Genomic DNA, 16,247 nt, shown 5'->3' with positions numbered 1-16,247 from the left:
TTATTTTAATAAAATATAGCAGTATTTTAAATCTTTATAAATCTTCACTAGCTACCTAGGAAGTTCAATGCTAGAGTCAGACTGTACAAAAACCTTCACAAAACCTGACGCTGTGATTTGAGCAGAAATATTTTTCAGACTCAAAATGCTCCCTGACACTAAACACTTTCAGTAGGACCCTGGGAAAGGGTAGCAAACGAGAACTTGGAGCAGATGTGTGAGAGTAATGAATGTCTAGGATTCAAACAAACCCAAGACCCCGAACGTTACTCTCTGCTGCCATTGAGTTCTGGTCCATGGTGACCACTTGCTTATCTCCCAGCTAGTTTGCTCTTCCCCCTCTAGTCTTCCCTATAATGATGCCAAATTAATAATAATATTAGCCAAAACTTACATAGTGTTTACATATATGCTTTCACATATTAATTCAATCCTCCTCAGTCATATTTCTCTTTTCAAAAACTTTCACTGGGTTCCTCTGACCGAACTATTAAATTCCTTTGCTTGGCGTTGAAGGAGTCCCAAAAGATAGCTCTACTCTTCCCTCCCAGTTCTATTTGTGGCAGCAGTAATGTTATTAGAGAGCTGGAAGGGACACAAGGGATCCTTGATTACATTTTGTGTTAAGGAGCAGCAGTGGATGAAGGGATGGTAAAAGTGACCTGCCTAAGAGCTTTTAAAGTCACTGAAGGACTAAAACCCAGGTCTTGTGCCTGCCAGCCACTCCCCACAGCTTTCTTCAGCCACAGGAACCTTTGCCCACTGCAGTTACCTCCCCCGTAATCCCTTCTCCCTCTCTCTCAGCATATTCAAATCTCACCCTTCAAGGTCTAGGTCAAGCCCTCCTTACTAATGCTGTGAAGCTTTTCCTGGTCACATCATTCCACAGTGATTTCTTCACTCCTTTGAGCTAAAAGCTATTGCTAGCTCTATGGTAATTAACCATATATTGTCTCATGACGTTTATTCTCTTGTTAAACCGCTGTTTATTCTGATCCACTTTTAATTCTGTGTGTGCACCTTCTTATTGAAAGTGTAAATTATTAAGCTGTACTTTTAGTTGAAAAAGTTGTACATTCACATTGCAAAAAAATTAAATAGTACGAAAAGATAGGCAGTGAAAAAGAAGTTTCCCTTCACGCCAGACACCCAGTCCTCTCCCCAGAAGCAGTTACAGTCACCAGTTTTTTGTGTAACCTTCCAGAATATATGTGCCTAGACAGGCACATATATGAAATATACATCAAACATCATTATCCACCTTTCCTCCTTACTCACCAATATGTCTTGGAAATGATTGCATAATTACATAATTACATATATAGATCTCCTTCATTGTTTTTAACTACTGGCTATACCAAAATTTATTTAACTAGTCCCCCTCCTAAGTTACAGTTTTTGAATGAACAAGAATATTTCACAATATGGTTGTATTAATATCTCAAATTGTAAAAAAAATAAAAGATGGCATGACGTGATAAATAAGCTGAAGGCATTGTGCTGACTGCTGTTGGAGGTTTATAAATGTGTAGGAACCTGTTCCTGTCTTTAGGAAGCTTAGAGGCTAATACAGGGAATGACTATAATAAAAGGCAGTATTAACTTGCTGTGAGAGAGGTCCAAGGGCACAAGAAAGGGATATGTTAATTCTGTCTTGAGCTCTCAAACGGGAACTAGAAATAGAGGGGTGTAGTACATGTGAATTGGGGTCACTTAAATATAGTATTATGTAATATTTGACATATACAAAGGAATACATATAGAGTATATGTATGTTTTAAAGCATAATAATAGAACAAACACCCAAGAATCCACACTTCAGTTAAGATCACCTGATTCCACTGAGGCTCCCTATGTACTCCCCAGCCCAGCTCCCTGTCTCCCATCTAGCACCACTATCAGATCACCTTTTATCCTGTCTTCTGCTTTGTTTCAGAGAGTTATAGCCACAGATAGGTATGCTTACCTTGGCTCTGAAGCCAGAAATGGATTAGAGGCTCCCTCTGCTGGTTTTATGTGTAGAAAGCAACTGGTTGTATTTTTCCATAAGTGACACCACCATAGTAATAGCAATTATAATTATTTTTTATTGAGTGCCTACTAGTATATTAAATGCTTTGCATACCTCATTTAAATTTTACAAACACGCTGTGAAGGAGATGGGGGTTTCCCAGGAAGCTTAAGACTCAATGAGGTTAAATACTTTGCCCGAGGTTACACATCTAGTAAGGGCAGAACTGAGATCTGAATCCTGGTCTGACTCCAAAGCTGTGCCTTTTCTTGCTGTGACTTAATTAGATACTTGATCTAAAGCATTTAGTTCAGTGTCTGGCACAGAGTAAACATGCAGTGAATGGTAGCTGTTACTACAGGGATCGGAAAGATGGTGATGAATAGAAAATTGGCAAAAGGACATGTAAAACTACGCTTTGAAATAAAGCAACATGAGGATTTGGAAACAGAGTTATAAGAATAACAGGTGTGTAAGTAAAATTATTCTCTTCAAGTATTTCAGAGATAAATGACAGCCATAGCCTGGGGGAGGAATCACATGACATACGAGACCCTTTCGGATCTGTTTCCTGCTTCCCTCCCCAGCTTCATCTTCTGCCATTCTGCCAGCCCTTCTGTGCTAGTCAGATGGTCAACTTGCAGCTTCCTGAATGCTTCATGTACTCCATGCCTCCCCACCTTTGTACCTGACGCTTCCTTTCCCTGAACATACATTCACTTGGCTAACTCCTGCTTCCCCTTCAAGACTGGGCTTGAGTGCCACCTCTCCCAAGAAGCCTTCCCTAATTCTCCATGTTAAGTAAGTTCACGCCACTATTATAACCATTATCACACTGTGTTATAACTGCATATTTACCTGTCTTTTCACCCACCAGACTATAAGCTCCTTGAGCTTGGAATGGCCTCAGTAAATGTGTTTTAACTGAATGAATGATCCTGATGCCATCTTGTTGTGACCAAAGGTCATTCATATGATGCCCCACCAAATTAGATAGTCAGCAGAACATATGCTTTGGAGCTGCTATTTTCATCTGTGAGATTGGAATCATATGTAAACTGCAGGTAACTCCTTCAAATGATGTTTTAGAAATCCAAGGGCTGGACCTCAGAATAGGGTGTTAGGCCATCTGCTTTGGGCATCAGTCTTACCTAAGGAGTAGGTGTTGTATGTAATGGAAAAAAGCCATCCTGTGGTCATTTCTCAGTAAAATTTTTGGGGCCAGAGGATTACTGCTCTTGAGGAATAGAACCAGAAAGATTAGGATAGATTAGATACAGTATTTGAAAGAGCTGCTTAAAGTAGGGTAGACATACTTTTAGGAAGTTGAAGGGCTGGGCAGTGAATGAATAAACAATGAAACAATTCAGTCCATCTAAACTTAATTGAAAATTTTCATGACATATCACAACAAATTTGAACATAGTGAAGCTTTCTCTCTCTCGCCAAGCATTCTTTTCTCATTTCTCTTGGAAGTCAGGACTCAGAGAGGAAAGGTAAAGAATGTGACTCTGTGTGTGTGTGTGTGTGTATATATGTGTGTGTATGTATATATATATATATATATATACATACACACTTGTGAATAATTTTCAGATGTTTTTTGTCTTTTATACCTACATTGCCCCCTTTTTCTTTTTGGTGAGGAAGATTGGCCCTGAGCTAACGTCTGTTGCCAATCATCCTCTTTTGGCTTGAGGAAGATTCCACTGAGCCTAACACCTGTGCCAGTCTTCCTCTATTTTGTATGTGGGACGTTGCCACAGCATGGCTGATGAGTGGTGTGTAGGTCCACACCCAGGATCCAAACCTGTGAACCCTGGGCCACGGAAGTGGAGTGCATGAACCCAACCACTATGCCACTGGGCCAGCCCTCCTACCTTGCCCCTTTTATTCATCTTTCTAAGGTCTATAAATGCTGTATTTCATTTAGCAGACATTTACCCCCAATTTTCCCTTTATTTTGAATATACTAATAATGTACAAAAATTTTTTTAGAAAATAATTCATATATAACCTGTCTATCCAAGTAAAACATCTTTAAAAAATCCATTAATCTAGGGGCCGGCCCAGTGGCACAGTGGTTAAGTTCACACATTCTGCTTCAGCGGCCCAGGGTTCACTGGTTTGAATCCTGGGTGCGGACCTACGCACCACTTGTCAAGCCATGCTGTGGCAGGCGTCCCACGTAAAAGAGAGGAAGATGGGCATGGATGTTAGCTCAGGGCCAGTCTTCCTCAGCAAAAAAGAGAAGGATTGGCAGCAGATGTTAGCTCAGGGCTAATCTTCCTCAAAAAAAATAATCCCTTAATCTGTCCACATGTATTTATAATTTTCACATAACAGTTATTGGCTTTGCTTTTTTTTTACTTAACGTAAAAACTTTTCCATGTTTTTCAGCTTAACTGTTGCAAGTGTGTTTTTCTCTTTGTTACCAAACATAATTACGGATTGTGTGTGGGGTCACTTATCTCCTGTGTATTCTTCACCATGGTAAAGAATATATGGAGAGGACACAAACACATGATCCCTGACCGCTGGAAGCTTATGATCAGTGTGAGGGAGGGAGGCATCTGGATACAGAGAGTGTCCTTTGTTGCTGACACATCACTAAATGGCCTAATTTTCAATGCAGTTTAGAAGACGTATCTTAAACAGTCTTATATATCTGAATGTATTTTTGTTTTGCCTACCCAAATACAGATTTGTATCAAAGAATGTCTTCACACAGATGACAAACAGATGAACATTAGAAAGATTTCAAAATGCGTCCTGCAATTTCTATTTAATATTAAAGTGTGGTATAAATATCCCAGTCATGTGCACAGCTTTGAATTTTTGAATTGTTTTTATAAATGTGTAGTGAAAGGACATGGTAACCCAAAAGATCCCTTTAGAAAACAGGAACCTGCCTCTCTAACAGCGATGGAAATCTAGCCCAAAATAGGTGACCAAATTATTCCTCACCCAGTGAGAGGAATTAACCTCAGTGTGTTTCCCAGTGGAACAAATAGCAAGTGCTTGCTGCTCTTGGGAGCCTATTACACACAGCCTCTCGAGGAAAGAAAGCTTTCTCCTCAGACAGTAAGGTGGCCTCGGTAGAGCTGTTGTCAAGAGAGCACAGGTAAGGAGGCTGCAGATAGACTTTGGGGATCGTGTTTTCCGGCTGACTGCAGTTCCGTCTTTCTCACCCCAGGCAGTCAGTAGAGCACATTCGGTGCCATTGGTGGAAAAATGTAACTGTTGCCAGCAGGTGGGAAAATGTTTATGTCAAGTTTAATACAGATATCCTTGCCTGCAAATGATCATTCATCACATCCTAATCCGAAGAGAGTTACTGACAAAATATAATTAATTTTTCATTTAATTTTTAGTGCCCACATGGGGTGGCCAGGAGGATGTAATGAGTCATAACTCTCAGATGCAGCTGTCCAACAGGTAACACTGAATGTAGATTTGCATTTATCCAACCAAAAATCATGTACTTCATAGCTAACATAACAGCTATTCACACAGCATGGACTCACCAGGCTTCTGCAAACAAAACAAGCGAGTATGGACAAATCCATAAGCACAAGGGAGCACTTTTCTAGTCTTTGATTTCTTATCTCAAAGTAGATCCCAGTGCTTTGCAAACTCTATTGCAGATACACAGTTGACACTTAAAGGGCAGAACAGGTTCCTTATTTGTGATTTACTGCTCCTTTCTAAACATCTGAGGATATTAAGAATTTTCTTACTGTAGAAAAGAATTTGTTCATACCACCTAAAAAATTAATATGTATTTATTAATCACACATAAATACATTTGGAAGTTAGTCTAATATGAATGGATAAGTCATATTATCCAAATATTATCCAGGCAAAACCAAAATGTAATGCACAGATCCTTGTATCCTTTGCCTTTATTCAGAGGCCTTCAGGGTCTGTGCCCTTAAGTTGCACTCTACACACTATATATTTTCATGCAAAGTCTTCTTTCACCATCACATAACATACTTCCCTGCACTCTGAGTGGTGGAGATTTTTAGCTTTCTAAACCTTCAGTTTATGGTTTTCAGAATATAACAACTAGGGAGAATATTCTCTTATTGAGAAGCGCAGTGTGTTGTATAATCCATTCTAATCTGATTCTCTACATAACCCTGCATTTATAGTTGTAAAAGAAAAAAATTCAAATGTGTTTGCCTAATTTATATCTTTTTAAATTATCTACAAAAAGAATGTATACTATTATAAAACTTGAAATACTGCGGATATCTATAAAGTGAAAAGCTGGGGGTAATCCCATTCTCCACTGTCACCATTGTCAACAGCTTAGTGTCCACGTATCCAAACGTTTTTTTCAACGTTTCTGCAAACATTATCATTATTATTTTTATAATGATAGGTTTATGCTATTCATATTATCTTGCAACTTGCTTTGTTTCCTTAATAATAAATCTTGGACATTTTCTGATATTGTACATATAAATCTACCTTATTGTCCTCAAGAGCTACGTGACACTACATTTGGGTAGTGATTTATGTAACCACTTCTCTTTTGATGAGTTGTTTCTGAAATTTTTGCTGTCTCAAACGAGGCAAACATGCTTATTATGTATATCTTTGCCCACTTGAGCAGATTGCTGGAGGATAAACTTCTAGAAGAGACATCTCTAGATCAGATGTTGCCAAATCTTCCTCCTAAAAGATTGTATAACTTCACACTCGCATCAGCAGTTATGGGAACACCTGTTTCTCTGTAGCTTCTCCAAAAGGAATCAGTCTCTTTAAACTTTGCCAATTTTGATAGGCAAAACTGGTGTATTTATTGTTTTAACTCATATTTAGTTAAATTTAGTGGTGGTGAGCATCTTTTTATGTTATTAGGCCATTTGTATCTTGTCTATGTGAACTGCCTATCTGATATTCAAGAAAAGCTTCATTAGATTGTCTGTAGGCTTTCCTAACAGTTGCTGTATAACTCTTACTTCTGTGTCATAAAAATATCTAATTAATACCTTAAACATGGTGTAAAACTAAATGTGCATATTTTGTGCATTTTCTGAGATGACTTTTTTTTTTTTTTGTAACCTAGAGCTATGGAACTGTTACAGGTAAAAGGTCAAAGATCTTGGTCTGTCGGACTATCAGTAGCTGACCTGGTTGACAGTATTGTGAACAATAAAAAGAAAGTGCATTCTGTATCAATTTTAGCACAGGTAATTGCTCTTCTCATTCTCTCATCATATTTTTAAACTTTTATATTACTAATATAAAACCAGAAAAAGTGTTGTTCACGCTGCAACCCAGGTGTCTTCGATATCACCGGGCTTTAGAGTAACACCGGGCTTGCGAGGAGACAGTTTGGTCTTAGCCCTTTCCTGCTTGGCTGTGGGAAGTCTGGGCTTCTACTAGGTTGCCCCTTGCTGCTGTGTGATTTTGGGGAACTCCCAAGAAACGTTTATATAGTCCATAAAAGTCTCCTGGTTGTCATTTATCACCTCAGCCAGCCAGGTCGCCCCAGACTGCCGTGCCAGCGGGTCTTAGGAGGGCATCCGTCTGCTTCTGCAGTTCAGTCTGTCCTTTCCACTTTATCCCAGGCATAAAGTCCCTACTAAGAGGAGGCACAAATGCTTAACCACATTTTCTTGAAAACTTAGGAAAACCAGGAGGGAAATAAAACATGGAAAAGAAAACTTAAAACAAGTTTCTGCTTTTGAGCCCAGAGCTCATGTCATGCCCCTCCCCAGGGAATCTACTCTGACAGTCTTTTTTCTTAGCCCCTCACCTGCTACTCATATTGCAGGGGGTCAGCTTACCTCCCCACAAAGTGAGTGTCTTTGACCAAGGTCCTCCCATCTCATGAAGATTTTCTGAAACAATAATTTGAGTTTAGAAAATAAATGAACAAATTTTTTTTTTAAAGTTCAACTTATATCACTTTGTACTAGGACTAGAAAAGCAAGAAAGTATCCATATTTATGATATTAATTTTTTTGCAGTGATTCAGCTCTATTATAAACCCTATGTTTTCATTTCAGGGATATTATGATATAAATAGTGAAGTGTTTTTAAGTTTGCCTTGCGTTCTCGGAGCCGGTGGGGTATCTGAAGTCATCAAAACCGCAGTGAAAGAGGACACAGTGACCGAGAAACTAAGGAGCAGCGCGTCGTCGATCCACGGCCTCCAGCAGCAGTTAAAGCTTTGATTCTGGAGTTGAGGCTCCCCTGGAAGGGAAGGGCGTTTAACTGTGCCGGCATATATCGGGTTGAGAGCTTCTCTGTCTTATTATTTATCCTTACAAACTGCTGGGTTAAGGTGGATGGTTTCTCGGTGAGCTGTGTAATTTGAATCCTTAGGAAGTTAGATGAGGAGGAACAAAATCTAATTTGCTTTGCTGTTCTTGAGATGTCTATACCGGTCTTTAAACCTGCAGCAGAGAGAGACAGTCAGCTGCAATATGCATCACTTAAAATTATGTATCCTCAACTGAAAGCACAGTCAGCACTTTGGGAATATTTTGAAAGTGGTATATTTTTAAAAGAAAACTACCCTTTGACTGTTATAATAAACATGATAAGCTGAAGGCCCAGTATGGATTTATAAAATCTGTGCTGGGTGCACATTCACATGAGCCACAGTTTAAGGTAGTAATGTTTCTTCTTTAAAATACAGTTGGTAGTAATGGTAACGCATTTTGTTTTCCCTCTTCAAATTAATTAGCTACCAAAAAAGGAAAAGAATTTTACATGTACTTTAAAATTGTAAAAGGGAAAGTGAAATTTTTTAATATATGAAGAAAAAGTATGGTTTAATTTACAGTGGGACTGTCTTTCTGGAATTTTCTATAACCTCTTCCTGAGGTATATCAGATCTCCAATATCTCATAAACTCACTGTAATATTAGTAGAGCCATAGAGAAATGTGTGTTTTTAGTGGAAACACATTATGAATAGAAGCCAAGCAGTTTACTTTAAAGCTAAAACATGAGGCTTTCATAAAAGCCACTGGTCTTAAGAAGGAGAGGTTGGATGGACTGATTCTTCTGAGCAAATGCTTTAGCCACTCCTGAAGAAATGATTCCGAGAACATCTGCTTTGGTGACGGGTCAATAACAATATCTTCACGTGTGATATAGCATATTATTACTAATGTGATGTGCAACTAATAGTCACAACTGATGTCAACACTTCTTATATTTTAGGGGGTGTGATGAGCACTTTCTTATTTTATTGAATTCTCACAGTAACCCATTGAGGTAGGGACTATTATCATCATCATTTTAGAGAAGAGGAAATTGAGGTTTCGTGCCCAAGACCTCATGGCTAAGGGGCACTTATGCATACCACCTTTCCTTTTTCTAAGCACTAGAAGGGGGAAAAGGCCCAGCAGCCAAAATAGTTAGCACAGCACCCTAAAGCTGGGGTCTATAAACTTCCATTCTCATGTAGGGACTGACTTTTTTCTCAACATAGTGTTTAGAAACACTGATTCCCTAACTTCCCAGACTTGCCCTCAGCAAATAGCAGAGAGGGGTATGCACTGGGTAGGTGATTATTTATTTAGTCATTCAGATAGTATTGCTGGGAGCCTGCTATACAGCAGGCACTGTATTAGGCACTGCAGATACAGTGGGGAGCACACCTGGACTAGGTACAAACCCTCATGGTCCTTATAATGTAGTAGGGGAAACACAGGAATCAAATCTCACAAATAAATGTATAATTGCAAGTGTAATAAGTACTGTGAATAAGTCCCAGGTGCTCTGAAAGCATATAATAGGTACACCCAAACCTGGTCAGAGAGATAGGAGCCAAATGGTCTGTAAGGGCAGACACAATCTAGGTAGAGAGGAAATAGTCAAACCAATACTGATTTAGTATAATAATGGATGCTTATAATGATGAGCTTAAATCATAAAGAAAAGGTAGAATTATATTCAGGGTCCAACATTTAAGAAAGTAGGAAAGTATTTAATACACTTGGAAAGATTACCACCAGAATTAACTAGGATAAAAACCTGGACATTTGAAGAGATAAGCATTAATTCTGTATAATTTGGCTACACTAGTAGATTATCTTGATGTTACTCTAACAATGTGTCCTCACTGTCCTTTTGTATGAAATAGGAAAGTAAAACTGAAAAGAACCATTCCTTGTGTTTTTTAAACTAGCCTTTTCTAATATCAGATATCTAATTAGAAATTAGATAATTTCTACTGTGCTCTTGAACAATAACCGAACTGCAAGATACTATAAAATAGACAAATTACCAAGAGGTCACTACATTAATTATAAAAGGAAAATGTCAACACAACAAATACTTACTGAGCATCTAATGTTATTCCAAGTACCGTGTTAGAATCTGAGTATTCAAAGATGAGTAATAGTCCTTGCCCTACGGAAGCCCACAATATAGTAGTAATTCTATCAGATACTTCCTTGAGTGTTGAGTATTACCAATCATGTTGTAAGTTCCATATGTAAGTCAAGAATCAGTGCCACTGCAACCTCACTATGATTTGGGGATAATTTGACATGTTTCTCTCTATTAACTTCCACTTTTTCATTTTCTGAAGATCATGCAATGTCTCTTCTTGTTATGATTTTTAGTGGGGCTTGGATTAAAATGCTTCCTGATACTGTAGCACAGAGATAAATATTTATTTTCTAATTTACACTGTAGTTTTCCTTAAATATCAAGGATAATGAATAAAATAAACTTTAAAACCACCAAGAGATGCCTAATTTACTGAGTGGAAGGAAATTATTGACGAGAAAGATTCTTTCATATAACTCATACAGTACCCTGGTATTTATTTATTTTATTTTAAGCGGCTTAAGTGCAAAATGATGAGACTGGATTTTGTTATTTGTTTTCAAACTTTTAAAAATTATTTTTAGCAAGAAAAGTTTTTAAGCAATATATTACCTGCAGTCTCCCAATTGATGAAAGCGTTGCTCTAATTGAAGGTACTCCTGAGTAAGCTGTGGCTTTAAGAATAGTTTGAAAACCACATTGCTTTTAAGTGATATAAAAGAGGTGCAGTGAAAAGATAGACTGTCCTGTAGTTTGGTTTGACTGGAGCTGTATGCTTAAGAAACGTGTGGTGTCCATATCGAAAAAAGTGATGCCTGTTGGGATAGCCTCTATTTTCTATGCGTGTGTTGGTAACAGTGTATAATGATACTTCCACACGGTTTCAATTAGGCCCTCAGTGTATGTGACCTTCTCTTAGATGCCAGTTTAGAAGAGAATGAATTCTACAGCCTGTTCCTCGTTAGCACTATGCAAAAATCCAAATTCTCATCCTTCACATCATCAAACCCAAGCTTTACAATACCTTGATGACACTGGACTTATAAAACTGGTGGTGATGTGCAGTAATAATGACGTATCAATGCCCATGAAGAACTTTTATGGGTAGTGGAAATTTGAGATCGAGCACTTACTCTTGCACTGGTCAAGGCAATGAGTATTTGAAGATGAGCGTGCCCTCAAAGACTGGGACTTTGACCGTGGACAGGCTGGTACACAGATAATAGTGGTACTATATCTGGTACCACTGGAAGGTAGAATGCAGCCTGTATTATCATTTATGCCTGGGCGCATAGAAGTTCTGACTTAGGGGAGTGGTTTCCTGGAGAAGAAATGACTGCCTAGTTTCCCGTGAAACAAGGGCTCTGCACTTTGCCCTTGCGAGTATATAGTATGAAGAACTTTTAAGGTTAAAAACACAACCAGCTGAGAGGGGCAGAGCAAAATGGTGGGGTGAGCTGACCCGGGATTCTCTCCCATCCAAAATACAACAAAAGATTGGAAGAACTGAATTTCAGAGAATAAACATAATGCCAGCTCGTTAGAGACCTGCAATACCAAGAAGGCCGAGATCTTAAATCCTACTTACAGCCTCGGAGGTGCTGGAACGGTAGGAGAGAACATTGCTCCCTCCCCTAGAGTCTGCGATCGCTGTGGCGTAGGTGGGGAAGGAGTGGGGGAGGGGCTGCGCGACCGGGGGATCATCCAGGACTCCTGCCGCTGATTCAGTGGAGACCCGCTGATGGGGGGGGGGAAGCTTCCGTCCTTGGGGACCCCATAAACCAAGGGCCTTGGGAGACCAGAGAACAGAACTGATCTGAACCCAGACCAGCGCGTGTAACAGCCCCTCCCCCCCAACAAAGCCAGTGGGTGCAGCCATCTTGCCCCAAGGCGGAGAGCTAACACGCCACTCTCAACCCCCATCTAGTGGCGACAGGCTGTAACTGCAACTGAATTCTACCACCGTGAGAAAAAACTGCTCCTCTAACATCCAGCAATTTATAAAAGCCCCAGACCAGAAGGAAAACAATAAAAACACAGAATTAAGTCCTGAGGACTTGGAATTAGGTAAGCTAAATGATAATGAGTTCAGAGCAGCTATAATCAAAAAACTCAATGAGGTAGAGAGAAAGAGAAACAAACCGAGTTCTGGAGTTACTTCACAAAAGAGATTGAAATCATAAAGAAAAATCAAACAGAATTACTTGAGATGAAAAACACAATGGACCAGATAAAACAGAATATGGATTCCCTGAATGCCCATGTAGACAACATACAGGAGAAAATTAGCATAATCGAAGATAGACAGGCTGAATGGCGCCAGACAGAGGAAGAAAGAGAACTAAGAATTAAAAAAAATGAGGAAAATCTCCGAGAGATAATGGATTCAGTGAGGAGTAAGAACATAAGGATCATAGGAATTCCCGAGAATATGGAAAAGGAAAATGGAGCAGAAAGTGTGCTTAACGAAATTATTGAAGAGAACTTCCCAAATCTAGGGATCGACAGAGAAATGTGTGTAGAGGAGGGTTTTAGATCTCCTAGATTTGTCAATGTAAAAAGAGCTACCCCACGGCACATAGTAGTAAAGTTGGCAAAAAGGAAAGATAAGGAAAGAATACTCAGGGAAGTAAGAAAAAAAAAGAGAATAACCTATAAAGGAGCCCCTATCAGACTGTCAGCGGATTTCTCTACAGAAACCCTACAAGCTAGGAGAGAATGGAGTGACATATTCAAAGCTTTAAAGGATAAAAATCTTCAGCCAAGAATACTCTATCCAGCAAGAATTTCCTTCAGATATGAGGGAGAAGTTAAATCTTTTCCAGACAAACAAAAGTTAAGGGAATTTGTAACTAAAAGCCCTCCACTACAAGAAATCCTCAAGAAGGCTCTCATACCTGAAAAAAGAAAAAAAGGGAGAAAGGGGTCACAAGCCATAGACTAGGGAGACTTGATGGATAGAACCAGAACAGGATAGCAAATATTCAATTATAGCATTAGGGTAAAGGTAAGGAAACTACCAAAACAAGGACGATCTTAGCACTCTAACTACCAATTAATAAGACGAGTTGGAATAAAAAAATGAAAATAATTATTTAGGAGGGGAAGAGCAAAGGGTCTAAATCAGTATTGGTCAAGTAAGTAAGAGACCACCAGAGAATAGACTATATTATACACGAGATCCTAAATACAAACTTCAAGGTAGACACTAAAATAAAGTACAGAACAGAGTCACAAATCATGAATAAGGAAAAATCTAAGAAACCCAGCATAAGAAATTGCAGTATTAAATGGGTAGTCTAAAGCAAACAGGAAAAGAAATGCGAAAAAACAAGATAATGAGCGACAGATTAACAGCATTAAGTCCACATGCATCAATAATCACTCTCAATGTGAACGGATTGAACTCTCCAATAAAAAGACACAGAGTGGCAAAATGGATTAAAGAACAAGATCCAACAATTTGTTGCCTCCAGGAAACACACCTCAGCCCCAAAGACAAACACAGACTCAGGGTGAAGGGGTGGAGGACAATACTTCAAGCTAATAGCAAGGAAAAAAAGGCAGGTGTTGCAATTCTCATATCAGACCAAGTGGATTTCAAAATAAGACAGGTAAAGAGAGACACAGAGGGACAATATATAATGATCAAAGGGACACTTCATCAAGAAGAAATAACGCTTATAAATATCTATGCACCCAACACAGGAGAACCAAGATTCATAAAGCAACTATTAACAGACCTAAAGGAAGATGTTAAAAACAACACAATAATAGTAGGGGACCTCAACACCCCACTCACATCAATGGACAGATCATCAAGACAGAAAATCAACAAGGAAATGGTGGAACTAAATGAAAAACTAAAACAATTGGACTTAATAGACATATATAGATCACTCCACCCTGAAAGAGCTGAATACACATTCTTCTCAAGTGCACATGGAACATTCTCTAGGATAGACCATATGTTGGGAAACAAGGCAAGCCTCTAAAAATTTTAAAAAATTGAAGTAATAACAAGCATATTCTCAGATCATAGTGCTATAAGGCTAGAAATTAATTACAAGAAAAAAGCTGAGAAAGGCACAAAGATGTGGAGACTAAACAACACACTACTGAACAAGCAATGGATCATTGAAGAAATTAAAGAAGAAATAAAAAAATACCTGGAAACAAATGAAAATGGTAGCATGCCATACCAACTCATAAAGAGCTGGTTTTTTGAAAAGATAAATAAAATTGACAAACCACTAGCCAGACTTACAAAGAAAAAAAGGGAGAAAGCTCAAATAAACAAAATCAGAAATGAAAGAGGAGAAATAACAACAGACTCTGCAGAAATACAACAGATTATAAGAGAATACAACAAAAAACTATATGCTGACAAAATGGATAACCTAGAGGAAATGGGTAAATTCTTGGACTCCTACAATCTCCCAAAGGTCACTCAAGAAGAGGCAGACAATTTGAACAGACCAATCACAAGGAAAGAGATTGAAACAGCAATCAAAAACATCCCAAAGAATAAAACCCCAGGATCAGATGGCTTTCCTGGGGAATTCTACCAGACTTTCAGAGAGGATTTAATACCTATCCTTTTCAAGCTATTCCAAAAAATTAGGGAAGATGGAACACTTCCTAACACATTCTATGAGGCCAACATCATGCTGATACCAAAACCTGACAAGGACACCACGAAAAAAGAGAACTACAGGCCAATATCACTGATGAACATAGATGCAAAAATTCTAAACAAAATTTTGGCAACCAGAATTCAGCAATACATCAAAAGAATCATACATCATGATCAGGTGGGATTCATACCAGGGACACATGGATGGTTCAACATCTGCAAATCAATCAACGTGATACACCACATCAACAAACTGAGGAATAAAAACCACATGATCATCTCAATAGATGCAGAGAAGGCATTTGACAAGATCCAACAGCCATTTATGATAAAAACTCTGAACAAAATGGGCATAGAAGGAAACTACCTCAACATAATAAAGGCCATATATGACAAACCCATAGCCAACATCATACTCAATGGGCAAAAACTGAACGCCATCCCCCTGAAAACAGGAACGAGACAAGGATGCCCTCTATCACCACTCTTATTTAACATAGTACTGGAGGTCCTGGCCAGAGCAATCAGGCAAGAAAAAGGAATAAAAGGAATCCAATAGGGAGGGAAGCAGTGAAACTCTCGCTGTTTGCAGACGACATGATCTTATATATAGAAAACCCCAAAGAACCCATTGGAAAACTGTTAGAAGTAATCAACAACTACAGCAAAGTTGCAGGGTATAAAATCAATTTGCATAAATCAGTAGCATTTCTATACTCCAGTAATGAACCAACAGAAAAAGAACTCAACAACACAATACCATTCACAATCGCAACAGAAAGAATAAAATACCTTGGGGTAAATTTAACTAAGGAAGTGAAGGACCTATATAATGAAAATTACAAGGCCTTTCTGAGAGAATTGGATGATGACATAAGGAGATGGAAAGACATTCCATGTACATGGATTGGAAGAATAAACATAGTTAAAATGTCCGTTCTACCTAAAGCAATCTGCAGATTCAACGCCATCCCAATCAGAATCCCAATGACATTCTTCACAGAAACAGAACAAAGAATCCTACAATTCATATGGGGCAACAAAAGACCCCGAATTTCTAAAGCAATCCTGAGAAAAAAGAACAAAACGGGAGGCATCACAATCCGACTTCAAAACATACTACAAAGCTACAGTAATCAAAACAGCATGGTACTGGTACAAAAACAGGTGCACAGATCAATGGAACAGAATTGAAAGCCCAGAAATAAAACCACACATCTATGGGCAGCTTATCTTTGACAAAGGAGCTGAGGGCATACAATGGAGAAAAGAAAGTCTTTTCAACAAATGGTGC

General features: G+C 38.7%; 1 protein-coding gene across 9 annotated transcripts in view; it reads left to right on the top strand.

Moving 5' to 3' along the window:
• The window catches only part of UEVLD (UEV and lactate/malate dehyrogenase domains), a 57,602-nt gene extending 46,868 nt beyond the window's left edge, over window positions 1–10,734 (top strand). For 8 of the 9 annotated variants that reach the window (XR_002809371.2, XM_005612210.4, XM_005612212.4 and 5 more), the window contains 3 exons: window positions 5,386–5,449; window positions 7,092–7,215; window positions 8,038–10,734. Coding sequence is in view for 7 of the 9 variants with exons in the window: in XM_005612210.4 (XP_005612267.3) it covers window positions 5,386–5,449; window positions 7,092–7,215; window positions 8,038–8,205 (356 nt within the window). In the remaining 2 variants the exon portion in view is untranslated. Of the gene's footprint in view, window positions 1–2,888; window positions 3,076–5,385; window positions 5,450–7,091; window positions 7,216–8,037 lie in introns of all 9 variants that reach the window. The other variant, XR_011441170.1, reaches the window with a different exon arrangement.
• Window positions 10,735–16,247: the final 5,513 nt, after the last annotated feature.

Source organism: Equus caballus, chromosome 7 (genome assembly GCF_041296265.1).
Source record: "Equus caballus isolate H_3958 breed thoroughbred chromosome 7, TB-T2T, whole genome shotgun sequence".
NCBI classification, from domain to species: domain Eukaryota; kingdom Metazoa; phylum Chordata; class Mammalia; order Perissodactyla; family Equidae; genus Equus; species Equus caballus.
This window is presented reverse-complemented; position numbering and strand designations above follow the sequence as displayed.